Source organism: Euleptes europaea, chromosome 1, assembly GCF_029931775.1.
Source record: "Euleptes europaea isolate rEulEur1 chromosome 1, rEulEur1.hap1, whole genome shotgun sequence".
Lineage (NCBI taxonomy): Eukaryota > Metazoa > Chordata > Lepidosauria > Squamata > Sphaerodactylidae > Euleptes > Euleptes europaea.
Window position 1 is genome coordinate 122,838,963 of NC_079312.1, and position 25,286 is coordinate 122,864,248.

The following is a 25,286-nucleotide window of genomic DNA, read 5'->3' on the forward strand; positions in this document are numbered from 1 at the left end:
TTTGATCAGATTCTATGTATGTGTAATGGCTCCTGTTTGTTTGTTATTCTGTTCTCTCTCTCTCTCTCTCTCTCTCTCTCTCTCTCTCTCTCTCTCTCTCTCTCTCTTTGCTAGCCACAGGGGAGATGGAGACAAATGTCAAACTCACTTCCTCCATCCCCAGTAATAGGCAGCAAGTGTCATGTATCAATGTGCGTGCAGGGGAATCATTATCAGGAAGAGACAGACAGACCCGAGCTGAACCAGATGAAATGCAGGATTATCAATGAAGAGGATGGATCTAGATCTCTCGACTTCTTTAATTTTATTTAAAAGCAGCCTCCTCATTTCTCTGACAACAAATCCTTCCTTCTTGCTGGCTATTAGCCTCAATATAGACAAAAGAAAGGCTGTCCCCCATTTGGTGTAAAAACTTGGGATGTGTTTTTATGTGCCTATTTTAAAACAAAACCAGCACATGTAGGCACACAGAGCTGAACACTGCCATTCTTCACATTGCTACTATATTTATTGTTGTCTGGCTGGTGCCGTATCAATAAACATTTACATTTACATTCACATTGCTGCATTGGGATGCTTTCAGTACCTCTTTTCTTGGCCGACTCACATCCAATACTGGAGCTGGACTGGACAAAGATGCTGAAAGCATTGGAAGGCATAGGATGGGGCAGCATTTGGTTTCCCTTGCCTATTTTTGGTCAAAAACTAAACCCCATCCCCTGAACCGAGGGACTTATTCACAGGAACCCTTTAATATACATTATTTTTGCCATCTACTTGGGGTTTTTGGGGGGTGGGGGGGAGGTTCTGCTTACAGTGAAAACAAGAATTTTAATTGGCAGGTGCAGGGTACAGCCCCTGAGAATTTCATCCCACTTTTGTGGAAAACAAAAATGTTATCGCTGGAAATATGTTTGCCATGGAAACAAATGGAAATGAATCAAGATCAGAAAAAAAATGAACAGGTATAATAGCTATAGTAAAGAAAAAGAATAAAAATGTTTAACACAAACCAAAAACATGTGTGTGTGTGTGTGGGGGGTAAATATCCCCAGCATACAAAGCCCCTGATAGCTGTGAATGAGATTCTATACTGTAGCGATGATACAGACAACTGACATGCCCTAAGGGACATAGATTTTTAGTGCACATTTTAAAGACTGTATTATTGTGAGAAAGACATATGGGAGGGTGACCAGGTTGCAGACCTCCCCACCATGGATTTGTAGACCACTAGGGTTGCCAACCACCAGATGGTGGCTGGAAATGTTCTGCTATTACAACTGATCTCGAGGCAACGGAGATCATTTCCCCTGGAGAAAAGGGCCGCTTCGGCAATTGGACTCTGTGGAATTGAAGTCCCTCCCCTCCCCAAACCCCGCCCTCCTCAAGCTCCGCCCCAAATACCTCCCACCGGTGGTGAAGAGGGACCTGGCAACCCTACCCACCACTGTGTATACAGTATGGCAGGATTAGGAAAGATACTACAACATGGCATCAATTGTTTACCATTTTTTAGCCAAGGTAAATAAGATGGGCAAGGAACAGAGACATTTCCTGGAGATGAATAGGGCCAGCAAACAAATTGATCAAAAGTCCCATTGCAATATATTCCTGCAATAGAAAGAGAGAGAATACAGCATTTTTAACTTTAATTAACTGTTAACATTGCAATTGATCACCATGGAATGGCTTAAGTATGAAATCACACATACTGTAATTACTTCTGTGATAGATAACCCAGCAGATTTGGTTTAAATTAATATCTGCATTGAAATTCACAGCCTGATCACATGACATTCAGTACCAGCACTGAATGGGCCAACCTGTATGAAACATATTAATAACCCATTTTGCACCATCAAAAAAAATGACTTTTCAGAGATGGGGATTTTTTAGGCTGAGAGACCCGATATGAATGAAATGTATCTAAAGCTTCACAACCAATGGGTTGGATCCAACCAGCGTTTTCACTCTGTTTTGCCCAATTCCTTACTACATTCCTCATCCTATATGGTAGAGTTGCCAACCTCCATGTTGGCCTGGAGTTCTTCCAGAATTATGACTGATCTGAAGATCACAGAGATCAATTCCCCTGGAGAACATGGCTGTTTTGGACGGTAGACAATGGCACCATATCTCTGCTGAGCTCCCTCCCCCCAAAACTGTGCCCTCTCGAGACTTTCCCCCCAAGTCACCAAGAATTTCTCTACCCGTAGTAGCAATCCTACTACATTGCTTTTGTCTGTACAGTTCTCATAATCTCCAGCATAGCCTTTTTTTTTTGCAGTAATGGGGATACTTCTTTCCTTTTACATCAGCAGAAAAGATGGCTAGATCCAACCCAATATTCTCACAAACACATACCAAACAAATAAACTGAACAAATTCGGAATTTAACATAAAGACTGAAATGAACTATTGAAACAAGCACAACATACAAGAATACACCAGTTGATTAACGTCTCAACCATAACATGTTGTCTTGCCACATATCAACAGGAAACAAATGAAGATAAATGAGAGAAACCAAATCAAGTGTTCCCAAGACACCAAAAGGTTAGTTGAAAAGTTAAAACAAATAAATAACCATTGGTCTGCATTCAAACAGCTCTCAGCAATTATCATCTTGGTCAAGCCACAGACCAACAGGAAATAAACAAAGGTGAGTGAGAAAAAATGAATCAAGAAGTTCCCAAGAGGGCAAAGTTTCGCTCAAATGGTTCAGAAACTAATAATAATAATCAGCATTTATATAAAGAATAATCTCTATAACAGGCAGAGACATGTTATTATCACCCCATGATACAGATTGGAGACTAATGGAGATAGAACAGCATTTTGTCTAAGGCCACTTAGTTATCTGTTGGCTAAGATTATATTTGAATCAGAGATTGCCTGTAACATCCCACCCCCAGTCATTAGTTGAGCTGCTGTGATGTCACAGAATGTTCAAAAACTTATTCACTGCCCAGGATGAATTTGTGAATAGATATTTCTGTGAGAACAGTGAAAAACAAGCTTGGATTAAGAAAAAATGGCAAATAAAGATAGTTTTGTAGGCAGGATTTGTTGCACCGTCATGTCCAGTTTTCTTCTAAATGTGAAGAAGTCTTAGGAAATAAGAAAGCCAAGGAATGGAGACCATCAGAGACAGGTACTTACACAAAAGAGAAGTGTTGCCAGTAGAACAGGAATCTGGGAAGATGGATAGGTGGAGGAGGTTGGAAGCCCAAGTCATATTGAAAGGGATTAAAGTAGGGTTGCCAGGTCTCTCTTCGCCACCAGCGGGAGGTTTTTAGGGTGGAGCCTGAGGAGGGCAGGGTTTGGGGAGGGGAGGGACTTCAATGTCATACAGTCCAACTGTCAAAGCGGCCATTTTCTCTAGGTGAACTGATCTCTATCAGCTGGTTAAAACAGTTAAAACAGCAGGAGATCTCCAGCTAGTACCTGGAGGTTGCAACCGTAGATAAAAGAGAGCTCAATGGATAATGGTTAGTGGAGAAAAACCTCACATAGGTCTAAGGTACAAAATGACCTGTGCTGATAAGTTGAAAGGAGAGCAAGTTGGACTGACAGTGAGGCTAAAGGAAATGGGACAGAGAAGGCCGTGGACTGGAAAACAGGTTTGAAGGAATGATGAGTGGATATGGAGGGAAGGAAGGAAGGAAGGAAGGAAGGAAGGAAGGAAGGAAGGAAGGAAGGAAGGAAGGAAGGAAGGAAGGAAGGAAGGAAGGAAGGAAGGAAGGAAGGAAGGAAGGAAGGAAGGAAGGAAGGAAGGAAGGAAGGAAGGAGAAAACAGGAATAGGGAAAAATCTCACACAGGGATTATTGACGGGAGGGGTTATGTGCTGTAGCAGAAAGAGAGTGAGAAATTAACCAAGGAACTTTGGAGACTGGGGAGTTACAGGGTGGTGGGGAATTAGAGGGAAAATTTCACATTACCCAGTCCATCATCAGAGAAACACTGGTAAAAAAGCATCTTCAGCAAATAATCATGCACATGGGTTGATATAGAATTGAGAGTGCTTGCAATTCAAACCACTGGCCATATCAGAAAAGCCACCTGGTATTATTTATTATTACTGAGACTCTGCCTGACCCGTCACCCTGTCAGGATTTGTCACACTCCCACTTAAAATGATTCAGCCAGAGTGAGAATACAGGGAAGTCCCACACTAGGGCTACTGGCAAGAGTGCCGGAACACCTTGTCAACATCAAGGTCACACTAATTTGCAGGGATGTTAGGTGTGGGAACATGGCAGAGAGCAGAACCTGCAGATTTGCCGTTTATCACAGCTAAGGATCTGCTCTGTGATTAAAAGCTGTTAAAGCCTCTTCACTGGGGCGGTTTTACAAACGTATCCCAAAGTCCCAGAGAAACATGGACTTCCCAAATAGATATGTTAGCCCCTGTATTAACTTATTTAAATCTTAGCTCAGATTCTTTGTTTGATGGTGCAGTATCCAGATAATGTGCTAATGAGGGTGTGGTATGTTAATGTGGAACCATTGTATCCTGAAGTGATCTGTTAACATGTGGAATTCAAGGCTAATCTGCATGGCTATTGCGGACTGTAGTCTTTGTTAGTCTGGAGGTTTTCAGGACAGGAAGCCAAGCCTTATTCATTCTTAAACTCTCTTCTTTTCTGTTAAAGTTGTGCTGATGTTTATGAATTCCTGTCCCGAAAACCTCCAGACTAACAAAGACTACAGTCCACAATAGCCATGCAGATTAGCCTTGAATTCCACATGTTAACAGATCACTTCAGGATATAATGGTTCCACATTAACATACCACACCCTCATTAGCACATTATCTTGATACTTACAGGACAATGATTTGCACATTACCTTTAATACTTTGCAGGACAATGACTCAGCTCAAACCCAACCCCCTTCTGACTATATATTACTCTTCCTACACAACTGACACTGAGAGACACTGTCCTTCAGTGTTACTCCTCTGAAGATGCCTGCCACAGCTGCGGGCGAAACGTCAGGAAAGAAAATACCAAGACTGCGGTTACACAGCCCGGATAACCTACAAGAACCAATGAACTCTGACCGTGAAAGCCTTCGACAATATTCAGAAGATACGGTTTGAAGGAAATATGAGTAGTTCTCAAGAAATACAATTTCTCAAATACAATGACCAAATTCTGGAATTTGCGTATTTGATTGCTATGTCCATTGTGTCAGGGTAGAGCTACTTACAAATTAAATGTGTAGCCACTGCCAAAAATGGCAGCATCGCATTTAATTGCCCCTCCCTCTCTGTAATATCTAGGGCAATTTACTCATGTCCTAATGACCCAGTATTGTACATTTCTTTCCCCTGCCTTTCAAAATTGGCTGCTGGTGTAGACAAATGTACAACCCCATTATGTCTGAACATAGATTAGTTGCTGTAGGCATTATGGCATATGAAGGTAAGGGATTCCATGTATTATGCCTATTTTTGGTGGCAACCACCATGTGATTAATATAGTTCTGTTCTGAGACTTTTCAAACAAAAGCTCGTTTTAACAATGTAATTGTTAAAATAATTTGAAATGGAAATGACCAATGTTTATATTGATGGAATTAAGCCAGTGAAAATCAAAGAAAACACTTTGTATTGGGATTGGGGGAACCTGTGTAGTCTCTTTGAAGATCAGTGGTTGGCCATGGTGGAAATCCTGAGTCTATTTAAGGCAACATCAGATGTATGAATGTAATTGGATCTGTTGTTCCATGTATAGATGGAACCTTGAGTCTATTAAAGTCAGCAGGATTTTTGCTATCAATTTAAGCAAACCCTCTTATGTGTATCTAAAATTTAGAACTGTAACTAATACTAGCATGTATCCAGAACACAGTTATGAAGACTCAATGGCATATGTCAGCAGTGCTGATTCTGTGACCGTAGGCAGATCATGAGAGGGAGGGCAGGAAGGTTTGCATCAGTGTTTGGCTCTCATGGCCCTTTCTTGCATCCCCAGGGTACTGTTGATTGCCACTTTGGGGTAAGGAAGCAATTTTCCTCCAGACCAGATTGGCCAGAGATCCTGGAGGGGTTTTTTTTTTTTGGCCATCTTCTAGGCATGGAGTAGGGGTCACTGGGGGCATGTGGGGGAGGTAGTTGTGAATTTCCTGCATTGTGCATGGGGTTGGACTAGATGACCCTGGTGGTCCTTTCCAACTCTATGATTCTATGAATCTATGGAAGACAGGGACATTAATTTCTGCCAATTTCCCTGCTCCCACTGCAGAACCCACACTTTTCTCCTCATGCTGTTCCTGGGGTGTGGACTGCTGATTCCCAAGAACAAAATTTTGAAAGCACAATGGAGTATAGTGAGAACAGGACACAGGAATTCCTGCTCCTCAAAGTTCACACTGACTGTGTTCAAAACATAACAGTCAAAACTCTGGTTTATTCTTAGTTGTGAGGGGCAAGTTCTGAATGCAATTGCTGCATGAAGACTTTGTGGTTTTGTTTGGCATTCCCTCACTAACCCTCATTAGCCCTATTCCCTGTTTGTGTGTTTATATATTTATCTGTTTATATTATGATTTGTTTGTTTTAAATATTCCGTATATATTTGTATTTTAAATGTTTTTTAATGTTTGAAACATTTTAACAAATTTAATATTTGAAATGTTTTGATGTTTGCTTGGGGACCCTGAATTGGGTAGAAAGGTAGCATGGAAATTTTGGTAAGGAAATAAATACATTTTCATTTTATGATTTTGGGTAGGTTGATGTACTTTTGTACTTAATGTTTTTGTAATGGTAAGCCACCTTGGGGGCCTTGACAGAGGCTGAATGGTGGGGTATATAGTGGTATATAGCCAATCATTCTGTGTTAGGGTTGCCAGCCTCCAGGTACTGACCGGAGATGCTATTACAACTGATCTCCAGCCAATAGAGATCAGTTTACCTGGAGAAAATGGCTGCTTTGGAAGGTGGACTCTATGGCATCGAAGTTCCTCCTTTCCCCAAACCCTGCCCTCCTCAGGCTCCGCCCCAAAAACCTCCCGCCGGTGGTGAAGAGAGACCTGGCAACCCCATTCTGTGTGCACAATACAGTGTTTCCCTTCATTTCTCTTTTGACCCATATTTTTCCTTCTGACACCCAGAAAGATCATTCTCAGGGTTGTGGGACCAGCGTGAAGGAACAGCTGTACTGGTTGGGGGGGGCTGGAGAAAGGAAGGAATGGGATGAAATTGCATTTTTGCTGAGGAAAGAGACTAATTTCATCTCCTTGTCCTTTCTCACTCCAGCCCGCTGAACTGGCTATTTCCCTGCATAGATCCCTCAATGCCACGAATGATCTTTCAGGGGTCAGAAGTGACTGCAGGAAAGGATAGAAAAGCAGGAAAACTTTTTGTGTCTTCTGTGCACAGATGATTGGCCACATGCCATAGGAAACAATAAAAAATAACAAGAAAGTTACAATCATTCAGGTCAATGTATTTTGATATACAGAGAATGACTTGAATTAAGTCTACTATGTCAGTCCATTTTTCTTGCTTCAAAACTTGATGTGATTCTAAAAGGTAAACTATAAAATCAAAAACTTGACTCGGTGAGAAAGTACTGTTTACTCTGAAAGGCAGGAGCTTGTCAGCATGTCAGAAGGTTTTTATTGGCCCTGAGACGCAAGGACTGGACCTAGTACCTTCTAAAAGCAAGGCATGTTTCTGCCACTAAGCTGTAGTAACTTCATAGTTGAAATCTAGAAATCTAGGTGCTAATAAAATGCTTATTTGTACCTTGGTCACTGTTTTCTTACCTGTGTTTCTTGTAGATGCTTGCAACTTTTTCATGCATGCTTCTTTATAGGAATGCCAGTTAAGCGTTATTGTGTCAAAAGCACCTTTGACCTGCAGGTAAAGAAGAAAAAGAGAAGGTTTTTATACCAAGCTTTTCTCTACCTTAAGGAGTCACAAAGCAGCTTACAATTACATTACCTTCCCCTCCCCACAACAGGCATCTTGTGAGATAGCTGGGGCTGAAAGAGTTCTGAGAGAACTGTGATTGGCCCAAGGTCACCCAGCAGGTTTCATGTGGAGGAGCGAAAAATCAAACCCAGGTAGGGTTGCGCAATAAAAAATAAATCTGTAAATTTCGGGTCCGGGTCTTTTTGGTTTGATTTTTTTTTTTTTTTTGGTAAAGCTGAAATAAGTCAGTAAATATCAGTATTCGCCTTATTTTTTGGTTTCCTGAAAAATTCAGGCCCATTATAGTCAATGGTTTTTTTCGAGGATCCTGGGACGGGGGGCCTTTTTGGAGGTAGAGTCCCCAAATTTGCAGTGTGGCTGCAAGGGACTCTCCTTCGATGGTCACCAAAGTTTGGTGAACTTTGGAACAGGGGGGGGGAATTTTATGGGCTTGCAAAGTGGTTGCCCCCATCCTCTAGGCTCTTTTTTTGTTGGAGGGTATATCCCTCCAGGGTCAGCCCTGGTTAGTATTTGGATGGGAGACCACCAAGGAATACCAGGGTTGCTGTGCAGCGGAAGGCACTGGCAAACCACCTCTGTTAGTCTCTTGCCATGAAAACCCCAAAAGGGGTCTCCATAAGTTGGCTGTGACTTGACGGCACTTTACACACACACACACACACACACACACACACATTCCTCCGGACGGGACTGGGTGAGCCCTGTCTTTTAATCTCAAAAGGGCCCCAACTATGGGGCTCTAACAAAACCAGTCAAAAAAAGAAAGAAAAAGAGGAGAAAGCAGAGCGATGCCTCTGAGTAAAGGCAAATAACTAAACCTGAAAAGCCGAATATCTATTTGGCTTTTTCAGGATCGCCTGTTCAGCTTTGACTTTATCCCCATGTTTTGGCATTCAGTAAACCCGAAACCCAAACTTTACTGAAACGGCTAATTTCAGGTTTATTTTCAGTTCAGGTTTATTGATATGCACAACCCTAAACCCAGGCCATTTATGCATGGCTGTTTCCTTGCGGTCACCCCACCAACTACTTTGGGGCTTTGCCTTGATTATGCATGCACTTTCTGACCCTCAGAGGTCACCTTGCTCTTCCTGCATGTTTCTGCGCATTTTGCCTGGGTTTTCTGGATGCTGGCTAAACACAAATCCAGAAAACGTGGGCAAAATGCATGGAACCACGAGGGGAGAGTGAGGCGACCTCTGACGGTCGGAAAACGCATGCATAATCGAGGCAAAGCCCCGAAGTAGACAGCAGGATGACTGACCACGGGGAAACAGCCATGCATGAATGGCCCCAGTTAGTAATACATCCTCATCAAAGGAGTATGAAATGATATGGTTCCACAAAGAATGTTAAAGGGACAAGAACAGCACATCACAGTAGAACCTGGCAATGGTCTATCCAATTTCCTTATGACCAGTGGAAAACCAGTCAGTTCCAATCCTAGGTTATCCCACCAAGGCAATGGTGTTGTGAAAAGATATGCTCCTGCCAAGTTAAATTTTCCTCAAGGAAGCAAACAGGACATAGTAATTGCCAGTTATGGAATTCTTGACTTATGTCAGCTCTGTGCATCCTATTAGACGCTGTGACAGCTCAATGAAATGGCTGACTTTTCACATCAGGCATGAAATGAAATGTTACCGTATGGCAAACATAGTCAGTAAAAGTGGAGAAGGCCATCCTAAATAAGAGGCTGTCTGCATCAGCTCAAATGTAACAACCTTCTCTCACACCCCTTAACCCCTCAAAATGACATGCTGCCATTACTGATGACCAGGCAGAGCAAAGGACACGAGCTCTTACTACCCCCTCTTTCTCCAACATTTAATTTATTATATTATCAATTAATTCCACCTTTCCTTCTAGGGGCTTGGTGTGCCTCATGTCTGGGCACTGCTTCTGTGTAGTTAAAGGAAGCCTAGCTGCTTCCCAATGGACATCAAAGGATTGTTGTCATTCAAGATATTGTGAAGGTCTCAGGAATTAATTTGTTTCAAATGTACTAAATTATAACAAGTTTAAAAAACCCCAACTTTAAACAGATAATTCACTAATCATAAGAAAAATCTGGTAGGAATGAGGAGACCACTTTTAGTGGGAAAATAGGGCAATTGAACCAAAATAATACCAATCTTACCCGATTGCCCAACTCCCTCTCATCATTTAGAGCATCCTCTTCCTTTTATATTTTATTTGTCTACTTGTTTTTTCCTCACTTTTGCTCTTATCCATTTCTTCCCTCAATTCCATCTCTTCTTCTCCCATATCCCCCTTGCCCTATTTCTGCCTTTTCGATTTCTGGCCTTCTGTGTCCTGTCACTCTTTTCCTCTACATTTCTCAGTATGAAGCCAAGATAACTGTTGACATCTTCTCTGGACAAAATCTTTTCTCTCATACATTTCACATCTTCTGTTTCTGATCAAAGCAATTCTGGTGTGCTGACAAGTTTTATCTTCTGGCAGAGGTGTTGCTGTCTAGTGAAATGGCAGACATATTGAAACTCTTCTCCAATTGCAGCTCTGGTATTTTTGCAAGTTAGTTTATTTCAGACTTACTTCAGCCAGAGCCCTTCCTCTACTCAAATCTTTGTGTGTGTGAGCGTGTGTGTGTGTGAGAGAGAGAGAGAGAGAGAGAGAGAGAGAGAGAGAGAGAGAGAGAGAGAGAGAGAGAGAAAGAGACAGATGCCACTTACTATATCTACCTGCTAAAACTCAGTAATTCCAGTTTTCCTGACACTATAAAATAATTAAACTTGGGAAATTGATTGTGCAATGTACTCAATTGTTTTGAGCCAAGAAAGTATGATTTTGATGTTTATTTATCTTGGAGATTGCAAAATGATACGTTGAGATTCAGCAGAACATTGTGGTTTACTTTGATGGCTCACTGTACTATTTCTGATGACTCACTATATTGGTAGGGTTGCCAAACTCCAGGAACTAGCTGGAGATCTCCTGCTATTGCAGCTGATCTCCAGCTGATAGAGACCAGTTCACCTGGAGAAAATGGCCGCTTTGGCAACCCCACCCTCCTCAGGCTTTGCCACAAAAATCTCCTGCCAGTGGCGAAGAGGCAACCCTACATATTGGTAATATTATCAGCTAGGCACCTGGAAATCAGGCCACTGATCTTCAGACTGGTATTGCCTAACAGTTGGAGCCTGCTAGGTGGTATACGAGTACAAATTTCTCAGCTTTAACCTCTGCTGGAAACAAGAAAACCAGGAACTGTGAAAGTGTAGACATAGCCTTCTTCACACTTAAGGGTTATCTATTCCATCAACATAAATGGAATTTAACTTTTATCAGTTTACCTTGAAGAACTGGGAGGAAATATAGTTCTTAGCAGGGGCTCAGGATCTTCTTTACTACTGTGACAGAATCACATTTTTCAGAGTTCACTGGTAGAATTCTATCTATTAAAAACTTTATCCCACTCTTCCTCCAATTAATTCAGGGAAGAAGTCACTGTTCTCTGCTCCTCCATTTTAGCTTCACAACAACCCTGCGAGGTAAGTGAAATCAAGGGAGTGAAAGGCCCAGAATCACCCCGTTAACCACATGGTTGAGAGGGAATTTGAACCCTAGCCTAGCCAGGCACTCCTATCGATACACTTTTAACCCTTTAAACCTTTGAAGACCTTTTTTTAAAGAAAACTTGTAAAGTTTGTAGTGTGGCCATGCTCAAGAAATGTTGGAAAATATCTAGGACCTAATTTGCCATATCAAGATAAAACGAATGGATTGACCATGTTTCCTTGACACTTTCTGTAGAAGATGTGGACGATAGAAAAGTCAAAAGGCCCACACTCAAAATAATATAAATTGGTCACATATATAATATCTAATCTTTGTGTTCTTTTGGTTGTGGGGGGAGCTAAAAGAATTATAGTCTAACTTGCGGGATAAATCTTTCCCCCTCTCCCCCACTATTTCCTTTTCCCCTTCCTTGAAAGACTGCATAGCTTCTCCCCCTTTCCTGATTCCTTCTCTCCTTCCCATCCATCAACCAAGCTACCTTTGTTTCCTCCCCATATAGTGTGCCACCCATCTCTATCCCTGGTGACCTCTAGCACCCTCAGGTATCACCACCTTGCCTTTCGTGCAGGGCATGGCATGCCAGGCTCTGCCTCCCCTGCTTCACCTCAGGCTGACTGGGTGCTGCCTTTCCTGCCTTGCATAAGGCCTGGGTGGGTGGGTCTCAGCTCTTCTGTCAGGGGGCTGGCCAGCCCAGGTGGGGCAGGCCATTGGCCCACCAGGAGGCATCCAGGTACTCTTAATGGTCATTTCCCCCCTGCCTGTGAGGTAAATTGGTCTGAGAAGATAGAACTGCCCCAAGGTCACCTAGTGAGTTTCCACTGCAGAATGAGAATTCAAAAAAACTAATTTAACTGCTTCAACACACTGGCATTTGTGTTGCGGCTGCTGTAGAATAGTAGCAAGCAGCCAAGCCTAGGTTAAGTCTTGCAAGTTGGTGGTAGCATGCCATTCGGTAGTTGCTACCCAGCTTGGCCCCAATAAGTCCTTCCTCAAAGGCCAAAATATCCTTGGAAAATGCCCTTTCCCTCCCTTTCACTGATAGAAACCAAGCCTGCTGTGGTTGCCTAGGAATGGCTACCAAGGAAATCTGTTGCTTAAAGCTACAGGCACTCTTTTTATCATTTTGGGGTTTTTAAACCCCCAATGTAATTTTTGGGTTTTTTTAGATTTCAGATTTTTCGGCGAACCTGTGGTGTTTTTTTAGGTTTGTTGAAAGATCTGTCTTGGACCTTCATGGGTCCAGCCTCCAGATTTGAATATCCTCAGATCTCCGTCATCTGGAGATCAGCTGTAATTCTGGGTGATCTCTAGCCCTCTCCTGGAGTTTGGCAACACCAGTTCCCCTGGAGGAAATGGCTACTTGGGAAGGTGGAGTATATGGCATTATACCCTTCTGAGGTCCCTCCACTGAGGGAATCCATTGCTTGAAGCTACAGGCTCTCCTTTTATCATTTTCAGATTTTCTAAATTCCCAATGTATTTTTTTAAGATGTCACATTTTTCTGCAAATCTAGGACCCTTTTCAGGTTTGTAGAAAGGTCTGTCTTGACCATTCACATCTCCAGTCACAGGATTTAAGTATTCAAAGATTTGGCCGACTTCGCTATTAGAATATAAGATGATGAAATAGATGAGTGAAGTTTTTGGTTTAAATTTTATATTTAGGGGTCTGTTTGTCACAATACTATGAAGGAAATACTTGAATTAATTTTCAAGGGGAACTAGAATGGCTGGACCCCTTGGGAATACAGCATTTTTTACAATGGGTATATTTTGTTGAATTAAATAAGAATTTAGCACATTAGTTCCACTACTTTGGCTCAGCGGGATTGTGAATTTGGTGGCTATTTTGATGATAGGAGTCATTTCAATTATTACATATTAAACAGTTGAATATCAATATAACAACTGGAAATGCCTAAAAAAACATTCACTATTACCCTAACCAAAAATTGTTGCTTTTTGACAATTGTGCAAATTGTCAGGTCTGGCTTTTTGACTATATGCCAAAACTTCCTTTTAAACGACAGCCTATACAGAAAGGCTTTCCAGGGGAAATCTATTTTTTTCATTTAGCAGAGAGTTAATGCCCTTCCCACATCTGTGGTGACTTGAGTTGTTAGCAGCTTGGCAAATGTCCAAGTACTGGCAGGGAAACACAACATACGCCTGTCTTGGCTTCACTAAGCTAGAAACTCTGTTCCTGGGCTGGGTACTAAATTTTTCTAGAGAAGCGCAGAATATGAATAGAGCTATCTTTTCCTGTTTTCCATCCAAGTATTCTTCAAGCTTCACATTGTGAACTTCTAACCTATTTGGAGTGCTGGCTGAAAGTCAATAATTCGCTTTCCTTTATTGTTTTGGAAACACATTCTGCTGCCTCTTGAATGGATGGCAGTCACATCACCCACCTAAGTTTATCAGCAATTCAGGGGGAAATAGCTTACATGCTTTTTAACCTTCCGTCTGGTTGCGTCAAAAGTAAAGGAGAAAGCTGGCTCTCCCTCCTCATTCTTATTTTTCTTTTTTTACATTGTCATTGTGTGTGTGCAGCTAAATATATAGGAAATCCTTCAAATAAGAAGGGGTCGATCCACCTCCCAACCCAAGAAAGACTTTCACCTTAAGCTAATGCCATTACACCGAAAGGCTAGTCACCACAGCTTCTTCCATCATGGAAACAGGTATTTGGGTATCATTAAAGGTGGAAGGCAGGCAATGGCAAACCATCTCTGAACATCACTTGCCTGGAAAACCCTACAGGGTTGCCATAAGTCAGCTGTGACTTGACTGCACTTTTCACCACCACAAAGGTGGAAGACCTGTTCTGGAAGATACAACCTCCACCAAATAAACTGGATCTGTACAAAAGTTTTGGCAAGGATTTCCACCTCCAGCACCAAAATACCTTGAACTGGCCCTGTTGTTTTTCCTGCCCACCTATTATGGTTCTTTCCAACTCCTTTTCCTTCTACTTGGCACTCCCCACCCAAAGCAGCTGCTATTGTCTGATATGACCATCCAACCTCTTGTTACTCTTGCCTCTCCTGTATCCAATCAAGATCTCTGTACCACTCCATCTACTTTAGAGAGCCAGCGTGGTGTAGTGGTTAAGAGTGGTGGTTTGGAGTGGTGGACTCTAATCTGGAGAGCTGGGTTTCATTCCACATTCCTCCACATGAGTGACTGACGCTAATCTGGTGAATTGGGCTGGTTTCCCCACTCCTACACATGAAGCCAGCTGGGTGGCCTTGGCTAGTCACAGCTCTCTTTGAGCTCTCTCAGCCCCACCTACCTCCCAGGGTGTCTGTTGTGGGGAGCAGAAGGGAAGGCGATTGTAAGCCACTTGAATAAGAATACGAAAGCCTTTATCGGCATTAAAAGGGAAAACGTTCAGTGGAATTTACAGTAAAATCATGATATAAAATATGCAGGTATCGCTGGTAAAGTCTACTGTAAAATCATTTTTATAAGAACATACAAATCCCACTAGATTGGTTACTTGGTTATTTAATCCTGAGTTAACCATTATACGGTGCAGAGTAGCCATCACGTTCTCTAATTACAAGCAAAAAAACCCTTGCCACTGAGTCAATAATGGTTGGATCCTGCGTGGTCATAAGGTAGGACACCTTTGAATTGGTAGGTAACCAGTCCCTATCAGCAAGTAACGGGTCTATGAGGTTGGAATGGCCCCTATCATAGAGTGGACACTTAAGGAGGATATGTGAAACTGTTTCTATGTCGCCTTCTCCACATGGGCAGACCCGATTTAGATATGGAACTTTATTAAATCTTCCATGTAGTAATGCAGATGGTAATACATTTAATCTAGCGAGCATATATGCTCTCCGCTGTTGGGGTACAGTTAGGCACGTGAAATATTGCGCCACAGATTGTTTATGTGGCCAAGGCTCCCAGCACAGGGGCGAACATCTACTACTTGCTACTGTGCTGGGAGCCACTTTAAGACTCCTGATGGTAGAGAAAAGCAAGGTATAAAAACCAACTACTTCTTCTTCAAAGAGAAAAAAACCACAGCACTTCCAAAGCTGAAAGAGGTAACTAACTACTTCCTCCACCCACCTCCCTTGTCACATCATCTCTGGCAGTTTAAATTTTTTTAGCATTGGTCAGAAAAGAACATGGGAGGTTAATGAATGTTTCAAGTGCTGGGAGCGCAGAGAGTCACTTGATGATCTTCAGGGCAAGACAGCTTTCTAGAGCCAAGAGAAAGGAATTCTCCTTTAGGGAAAGGATCCAAACCAAATTGATTTTTTTTTTACTCTTCCCCCTTTCTCTGCACCCCTCTCCTCAAATGTAAACGATGAGAGGATACTTGTTGGTCAATGAACCTCGTCTTAAGAGGCAAGGAACTGAAATGACGCATTTTAAAAAAAATCAAAGTCATGCTCTATGAACTAAACAGGCCCAACTTAACATTAAAACAAAGAGGAGCAGTAAACAGCCAATAGCAAAGACCTTTAAAGGAAAAATCAAGAGTGAACCTGCAGGTGCTGTTTGTGCAATCTGTACATGCTCAGGGTTTAACGACACATTATGTTCCACTGTATGCTGCCTTTTCCTGATGTTTCCTTATTTTAAATATAAAATGCAACCACAGAAGCTGCAGCCTGCAGCAGAAGACCCATATAAGGGGAGAGATTTCTTACTGCTCTCTCTTTCAGTGTACTTTCTTCTACATCTTCTTCCTGAGCAGCTTTTTTCCCTTGGAGTGGGGGAATATGATGTGCCATTTCAAATATGCTCCGAAGACACATTTGTCAATTTATTTTTAACATATGCAGATGCTGCCAAGTTCCAAAGTTGCAACTTGTAGAATATACCCCCCCCAACGCCTTAAAATCTGCTACTGAATTCGTGCCCACTCTTTCCTTGCCCTCTATGGCATTGAATTTATCTACTCCCCTCTGCTGTCCATGAGTGGCACGCAGCATGACATAGAAAGGAGATGGATGGCAGGACTGAGGGGGAGGAAGATGCAGCTCTCTCATTTCCCAGTTCAGCAGCATATTAAAAGTGGAGGCCAGACACAAGGTAAGAGTGTGCACATGTTATGTCCCGGGCCATCCTCCATCACAGGCGGGACGCCGTCCACCCCGGCGACTGCAGCGAAGCCCAAACCTCACATGTTATCAATCATGCTCTGTAAGAATGGGAAAGGAAAACATCAAGAAAAAAAATCCTTCAACTCCTTTGTAAACCTTACACTGTACTGATAGGGTTGCCAACCTCCAGGTAGTAGCGGGAGATCTCCTGCTGTTACAACTGACCTCCAGCCAATAGAGATCAGTTCACCAGAAGAAAATGGCCGCTTTGGCAATCAGACTCTATGGCATTGAAGTTCCTCCCTAAACCTTGCCCTCCTCAGGCTCCGCCTCAAAAACCTCCAGCTGGTGGCAAAGAGGGACCTGGCAACCCTAAGTACTGACCACAAAATGAAATGGCTAATTATTTATTTCCTACATTTATATACTGACTTTCTTTGAGGATATACATTAAGGTGGCATGCATAGATCTCCCAGGGAGTCTCTTGTACAGAAACTGACTGGACCTAGACCTCCTTAATGAGGAAAAGTGTCACATGCCCACAAGATTTCTCGCTTTCAAGCTGCCTAGCAAAGTCCAATTGACCCCTGAGCTGTACAGTACATAAGAACATAAGAAAGGCCCTGCTGGATCAGACCAAGGCCCATCAAGTCCAGAAGTCTGTTCTCACAGTGGCCAACCAGGTGCCTCTAGGAAGCCCCCAAACAAGACGACTGCAGCAGCACCGTCCTGCCTGTGTTCCACAGCACCTAATAACATAGGCATGGTCCTCTGATCCTGGAGAGAATGGGTATGCATCATGACTAGTATTCATTTTTACTAGTAGCCATGAATACTCCTCTCCTCCATGAACATGTCCACTCCCCTCTTAAAGCCTTCCAAGTTGGCAGCCATCACCACATCCTGGGTCAGGGAGTTCCACAATTTAACTATGCGTTGTGTGAAAAAATACTTCCTTTTATCTGTTCTGAATCTCCAGCTTTAGCAGTAATATCCAGTCCCAGGACTCTGATCTCATTACCTCCCTGGTGCCAGAGCCTGGGGTACCACAAGGTCTGGGTGGATGATACTGACTGCTACTGTCAGTGTAATTTTTCAAGGTCAGAGGCAGAACAGACCCAGTGCTGTCCATTAAGCCAGAATATAACAGAATGGGTAAGATAAAGTAGCCCTGAGCTGGGTGGATCAGGCTAGCCCTATCGTGTCAGATCTCCGAAGCTAACCTGGGTTGGTCCTGGTTAATACTTGGATGGGAGACCACCAAGGAAGTCTAGGGTTGCTATGCAGCAAGAGGCAATGGCAAACCACTTTTGAACTTCTCTTGCCTTGAAACCCTACCAGATTGCTGTAAGTCAGCTGTGACTTGATGGCTCGTCCTACCGCTAAGATAAAACTGACCACATCCTCCTAGTTGTGGACTCTCTGTGCAGTTTATTCTGTCTACAAGTTGCTTGACATTTTGAGACCTGCTTTGTCCCTATTGGCTCTCAGATTTATTTAGCCAAAATACTTAGCAAAAGTGAAAGGGAAGAAATAAAATTAATTTTGGAATTGGAATTTTGGAACTGGAATTGGAAGTAGTTAATGTTGGAATAAGAGCCCCGTGGCGCAGAGTGGTAAGCTGCAGTACTGCAGTCCAAGCTCTGCTCACGACCTGAGTTCAATCCCAACGGAAGTTGGTTTCAGGTAGCCGGCTCAAGGTTGACTCAGCCTTCCATCCTTCCAAGGTCAGTCAAATGAGTACCTAGCTTGCTGGGGGTAAAGGGAAGATGACTGGGGAAAGCACTGGCAAACCACCCAGTAAACAAAGTCTGCCTAGGAAACGTCGGGATGTGATGTCACCCCATGGGTCAGGAATGACCCAGTGCTTGCACAGGGGACCTTTACCTTTTTTAATGTTGGAATGCTGGAATCCAGAATTCTAGGTGACAAAATTAATAATACTATGACTGCTATAATTATCACTGAAGTAAAGCAAGCCTGTTCTAGAGTAGTAGTTCATTGTCCTGTTCTCTTGCAAAAGGATGTAATTGAGATAATCTTACTCCCAGGTGGAATAGCTGCACTCAAGGAAGAGGTAGATTAGAACCACTTTTTGAAAAGAAGAGTTGGTTTTTATACCCCAATTTTCTCTACCTTTTCAAAGGAGTATCAAATTGGCTTACAATTGCCTTCCCTTCCTCTCCCCACAACAGATACCTTGTGAGGTAGGTGGGGCTGAGAGAGTTCGGAGAGAACTGTGAGTAGCCCAAGGCAGGGTTGCCAACCTCCAGGTACTAGCTGGAGATCTCCTGCTATTACAACTGATCTCCAGCCGATAGAGATCCGTTCACCTGGAGAAAATGGCCGCTTTGGCAATTGGACTCTATGGCATTGAAGCCCCTCCCCTCCCCAAACTCCACCCTCCTCAGGCTTTGCCCCCAAAACCTCCCGCCGGTGGCGAAGAGGGACCTGTCAAATCTAACCCAAGGTCACCCAGTAGGCTTCATGCGTAGGAGTGGGGAAACAAACCTGGCTCACCAGATTAGAGTCTGCCGCTCATGTGAAGGAGTGGGGAAACGAACACGGTTCACCAGATTAGAGTCTGCCGCTCTTAACCACTACACCACACTGGAAAAAAGACACACACGTACATATGCACCGAATATATGTGTGTCCCAGCATAGTAGTGGCCAGACTACACATAAATGTTCAGAAGGAGGGAAATTAATCAAAGGTTAATGAACTGTGGAAATTAATCAAAGGTTAGAGAAAACTGTGGACTGGATGAGCCTTGCTGGGTTTCCCTCAATATTTCAATGGTCAAATGATCGCTTCCACAGGAACGGGTCACTCTGTGTCATTCTGTGTTTGCTGAGATTCGTAAACATTGTCCATCCACCTAAGGTACTAATTTCAGTATTATTTATTCTGGCCATTAATTTTATTCTTTCTGTAATTAATGTTTCCTTGATATACCTATTGGGCAATAATAATAAAGAACTGAACTAAACTGAACTAAACTTATTCGGGCCTTTTTTTTTTTTTTTTTAGTGAAAAAGAAGAGAGAAACTGTTACATGGGCATTGCATTTAATTCAGCCTCGGAACATGTAAACGCATTCCCATCTGATAAAAAGTTACTACTTTGGGATCAGTGAGGCTTACAAAAAGCTTTCTTTCAGAACTACTGATAATTGCTTTTTGCATCCTCAACTTAATTTAATTTGCATTTGCGCCTCCCAACAACAACTGAAGGAGACAGTTTATCTCTATTAATCACTTTATGGGTAGGATTGACAATTATACTTGCTGGCAACTGAATGTGACTTCACTAGAGAGCCGTCCATGTTTTTTATCCAGGGAAGAAACCAGCCACCTGGTCTACCTAATCCACAGCTGTTATGAACTTTGCTTCTGGATTAACTGCTCAATCCCAAACATGTTTACTGGAAATTAAAGCTTTTATAGATGGAGTGAGATGGCCAGGTGGAAGGGGTTCTGGACTGTGTTCATTGGTTGGGCCCATTGGCCACGCCCAGTTTCCATGGATTTGTGATAACATTTGCACAGGGACCTATATGTATATATCCTAACATATCTAGGTTTAGAACAAACATTGGGGCATAGCTGTATGCACAGAGGCACCTTGCAGATGTCACCTCAAACATATGGGGGTCATGCGTAATACTAGACAGGGTCTGCAGGCATGATCACAATCCTCTCTCCATGCACGGCCAGTGTGGTATGGTGGTTAAGAGCGGTGGACTCTAATCTGGTGAACCAGGTTTGTTTCCCCACTCCTACACATGAAGCCTGCTGGGGAGACCTTCGGCCAGTCACAGTTCTCTCAGAATTCTCTCAGCCCCACCTACCTCACAAGGTGTCTGTTGTGGGGAGAGGAAGGGAAGGTGATTGTAAGTCGGTTTGAGACTCCTTAAAAGGTAGAGAAAATTGGGGTATAAAAAACAATTCTTCTTCATACATCTCCACACAGACCAGTCACCTGCCCACAATTTTAGCCTCACTGATTCGATGTCAGCGATGTATTCTTTGAAGTATATATGTTTAGGATTGGAGCCAACCATTTATGGCAATCCTGTGCACACATATCCCTGACATCAGCAGGACTTACTTCTGAATAAACATGCATAGGACTAGGCTATTAGAAACATTTCTGGCATATTTGCATTTCTACTATCAAAAAATGACTACCAGCTGTGAGAGGATGCGGTTCAATCATGTTGTCCCAAGTTCCATACCAGCACATCCTATGTAATCAGTTCTGTGCTATGAAGCAGCTCTATGCCATTTTGCATGTCTTGTTTCTCTGAGCAGTTAGAAGATTCAGAACAACTGTACAGTGTTTGTTTCCTTAGGAAAACAGAACACCGGAGAAATGTGGGGTGGGGTGTTTTTGCTTGCTTAGAAATCTAGAAATCTGGTGAACCTTATGAGCCTATCCAACCGCTGTAGTCGTCTTTGGAGGCCCTGCATCAGATGGCCCTACCTTCTGAGATTAGGCAGGTGGCAACCCAGAAGAGGGCCTTCTTGGTCATGGCACCAAAGCTCTGGAACTCTCTCCCCAGGGAGATTTGTCTGTCCCCTTCTTTTGCCATCTTCCACCAGCAGGTGAAGACATTTTTTGTTTCATTTGGCATCCCTTCAGAGATCCCCTTTTCCTGCCCAGTGTTTTAATTTTTGTTTTATGTCTTTTTATTTTTATTTTGGTTCTGGCTTTAAATGTTCTAATTATGTGTGGTTGTTTGGATGGTCTCTCTTAGCCCACACAGAGGCAGGCAATGGCAAACCACCTCTGAATGTCTATTGCCTTGAAAACCCTACAGGGTCGCCATAAGTCAACTGTGACTTGACGGCACACACGCTCATACGCAATTATTTAAAAAGTTATTTTACTATGTATGCTTTAAAGATAGGACATTTTGGAGGACATTGATCCATAGGGTTGCCATGAGTCGGAAGTGACTTGACGGCACTTAACACACACGTGTTTTAATTTGTTAGCTACCTTGTGAGGGCAGAAAGGTGGGATAGAAATGTTATTTAAAAACAAAAAACAAGTAGTTGGGGGGGAAAAGCAGGCAACCGTATTCCCAAAGTAGCATGATTCCCTGAAATCAATAGCAGGTCTTCACTCCCCCAGACTGCTTCTTCAGCCTCCTCCAAAAGTTGAGGCTGCTTTTCCTCTTTTGGGGGCCAAATTCAAAGTATATAAAGCCCAGTTTTATAGACAGGTGTTGCTTCAAGTGCCTTCTCCACTGGGTTTTTACAGCAGCATGACGGATTCGAGTGCACTATCACCTTGCGGACTTGGCAAATGTGATGATCTAAGTCAGTAAAATCCAGCTTGTTACCTCTCATCTCAGGCTGAGAGGCGATCTTCCAATGCTACGGGTCCAAGCCTTGTGATAAATTCCCTGCAGCTGTATTGCACTCATCCTTTCTGTGCTCCTTGTGTCATCCTGAACATTACAAAAAAGTCATGGAAACAGAGGACTATTTCTTCTCTTACCACAATGGGATAGTGTGACACATAACAATACAATGTGATTGGTATGTGGTAATACTTCCGAATCAAAACATCTCAGGTCAACTTGTGACACCATGATGACGTTAAAGGGACTGACTATGTGCTTCACAATGAAGTTGCACAAAAGCCACTATGCTTCCTATTCATACTCCTCTTCCAGGACAATTAACCTCATGAAATAAATATGACAGTCTCTCACTATATGGGGAGATATATAGACCATGGGCATTGTCTTCAGCTGAATAACTTTTTAAAGATACACTTATCTGAATCAAAAGATTGTGAAGGGTGTTTACCTGCACTAAAATTCTTCTGTTATACACAGGTCTAGTTGAAATCCAGTCTTTAAAGTCAGTCTGAGGTGAATGGATGCATTAATTTGTTCCTGATGAGAAAAACTACTTTGCAAAGTTTGCAACCTGAAGAGTTTTCTGAATGATACAACTGTTCAGGAAATGGTTTCAGATCTGCAGAAGCATGAGTTTGGCTATCAACAGTGGGGTTGTTAAGCAGTGAAATAATTTTAGTAATTCTTAAATCATTTGTTGATGCTTTGTAAACATGCTAGATTTTAAACAAAAAGTCTAAAACTCAGAGGAAAGTTCCAGCAGTGAACAAAATAAACAATATTAACTCATTGTTTCTAATGTTTCCTCGTTAAAGCCTCCTGTGAAAAATAAGAAGCTTTCAAAATGGAAATTAGGGATATGTGTGTATAGAAGATGGAGAACAGCAAAGTGAATTAACAAACAATAGTTTGTCTAGTAAAATTACAAAGTAGAAGTAAAACCAGTGCTGAAGTTAATTAACGCACATAAGGAAAATGGAAATCAAATATATCCTATCTACAAATGCAATCGAAAAACAAAAGCAATAATATTTGGCCTGGAAAAGGTGAAAAGGCAGAGATGACACATCATGCAAAGTCTTATAAAAACTTGTTATGCACTGCACCAACAAGCTGCAAAATAAGCAGTTTGTGGAAATGTTGTATAGTTTGCGCATGCTGAAATATTAACCCAAAGGAACATCTATGTTTTAAAATGGAAACTCTCAAAATGACATGGTTTCTTACCTGCTTAATTAGGAATAGCACTGTAATTGTAAGCACCAGTCTAGGACTTGTCCCAAAGCACAGCTTCATCGCAGAGAAGAGCACTAAAGTGTTCAGTATATTCCAGAACGGCAAGCTTGTATGTTCTAGCAAATCACCGATACAACCCAGGTCGCTTGAGATCCCCTTCAGCAATCCTGGCTACACTCGCTCTTTTCTGTGAAAATATCTCCACTTTCAAACACCACCTCTTTAGCAATTAGAGTATTTCCTGGATCTCTGCAAGAACAGCAGATAATAAATCTGCTCCAACCTGCAGAGTTCTTAAAGTCGGGTTTCCTTTTGCGTCTTCACTGGTGGAAAAAAAAAAGGCAGACAGAATTTACTGTAAACTTTACAAGCACATCTGCTTTCTGTTGCTGGTCCTTCCAGCCAATAACGAGTAGGGAAAGTATCATGGAGTACTCAGGATTGGAGTCCTGTCCTCATGGCACTTTAAAGTGACCATTGACTTGGTGGGGAATTGTGTAATTGGGAGACTTTATCCAGAAGGCTGTGGCCAAAAAGGTAAATTCAAAGCAAATATGAGGAAAAGACCATTTCTGCAAGAATCTGACAGACCGTGGCCACAGACTGGATAGTTGCCAGTGTGCGGACAGCTGAGCAATATTCTCCAGCTCTGCCCCCTGGCCTGAGTTGACTGGACAGAGATTGATATATTCAGCAATAGGGTACAAGAAGAAATGAAGTTCTTCCACTCTCTGAGTTCTCTTTGACCTGAATGAGCACATAGGTAACTCCTGCTGACTTTCTTATGTGTGAGTGGATGTGAAATGGGGAGGGTTCCCCCCCCCTATGCCCTGGCAAGATTTGATTGTTTACAATTGGCTTGTCCCAACAATTTTGAAAGAGATTAAACATCCTGGTTGAAAGAAGTGAACCCAGCAGCTAGAAGTTTTATCCACAGATGTTTACTAAAGGGAAACAAGGAGTATTTGATAGCTGTACAAGTATAAACTATATATCCTGGAAAGAAAAGGATTTGGGTTCATGATGGATAACCCTGTTGAATATAAACTCTGATTACAGGGCTGTAATTTGGACTGGTTGTTGCTAGCCTTGTGTAAACCTCATGAACTAGAAGACTTAGATCCAGATTACACTGGAGTTCCATGATTGGATCTTCAAAGATGTGTTTGGTCTTAAAAAGCAGATATGGTAGCAGACTGAGGCCATGGAACTGGGGAGAGGGTGTTAACCCCCACATGCTGCTTCCCTTTTCAACACTACCCTCAGGACTGTTTTTTGCCTCCATGGGGAGAAAAGACAGGCACAAGACGGGGACCCGTTTTTCCCTCTCTACTAGAATTTAAAGAAGCTGAGGGGACATGAATGGGGGAAGTGGTGTAGAGAGTAGGGATAAACTCCCCCATCCCCAGAGACATGGCACCAGTCCATAGCAGGCCTCAACACAACTGCTTCTTAGGCCAAAATAAATAAGTAAATAAATAAAAAAATTGAATCACAGAACTCCAATATCACATGTGGTTTGGCCTAAAGGGTCTTCTCACATGGGCACAAATCTGCAGTTTAGTTTGACATGGATGAACTGTGTATCAAAGTACACAAGATCCTCTGCAATGATCCTTGACCTTGTGATCACTCCTATGAGGGCCCACCAATAAGTCCCCCTTCATAGGAGCTGAGCTGGAATCCTGAAACGTGCAGGGTACCTTAGCCCTTTTCCACATAATCACCTTGCAGAATCACACATTTCTCCAACCGAAATTTCAACTTTCACAGCTCATCTTTGTATAACGTCTCAAACTACTGTTCCACAGCTGAAGCGACCGCATCAGAACAAAAATGCCAACCTTGCAATGACTCCTTCATTTTTGGAAAGAGGAAGAAGTCGGAAGGTGCCAGGTTAGGTGAATAAGGGTTTTTTTCCCCAAAGAGATGGTCAACACACCGTTTCACACATGTGAGTGTCTCTTCAGCTTTCTCAGCAGAACCATTGTCCACCAACAGCTGAACACCTTTAGTCAGTTTGCCACAGCATTTCTCCTTCAGAGCATCCCAAAGCCTTTCCAGGAATCCCCTATTATATGCCCCGGTAATGCTATGGCCAGATCATG

The 25,286-nt window shown here is 42.5% G+C and overlaps 1 protein-coding gene across 1 annotated transcript in view; it reads right to left on the reverse strand.

Moving 5' to 3' along the window:
- The window catches only part of GLP2R (glucagon like peptide 2 receptor), a 56,789-nt gene extending 33,551 nt beyond the window's left edge, over positions 1-23,238 (reverse strand). Inside the window, exons 1-3 of the mRNA XM_056855757.1 lie at positions 23,170-23,238; positions 7,784-7,874; positions 1,510-1,614 (exon numbers count right to left, since the gene is read on the reverse strand). Of these exons, the coding sequence (XP_056711735.1) occupies positions 1,510-1,614; positions 7,784-7,874; positions 23,170-23,238 (265 nt within the window). The remainder of the gene's footprint in view (positions 1-1,509; positions 1,615-7,783; positions 7,875-23,169) is intronic.
- Between the last annotated feature and the right edge of the window lie 2,048 nt (positions 23,239-25,286).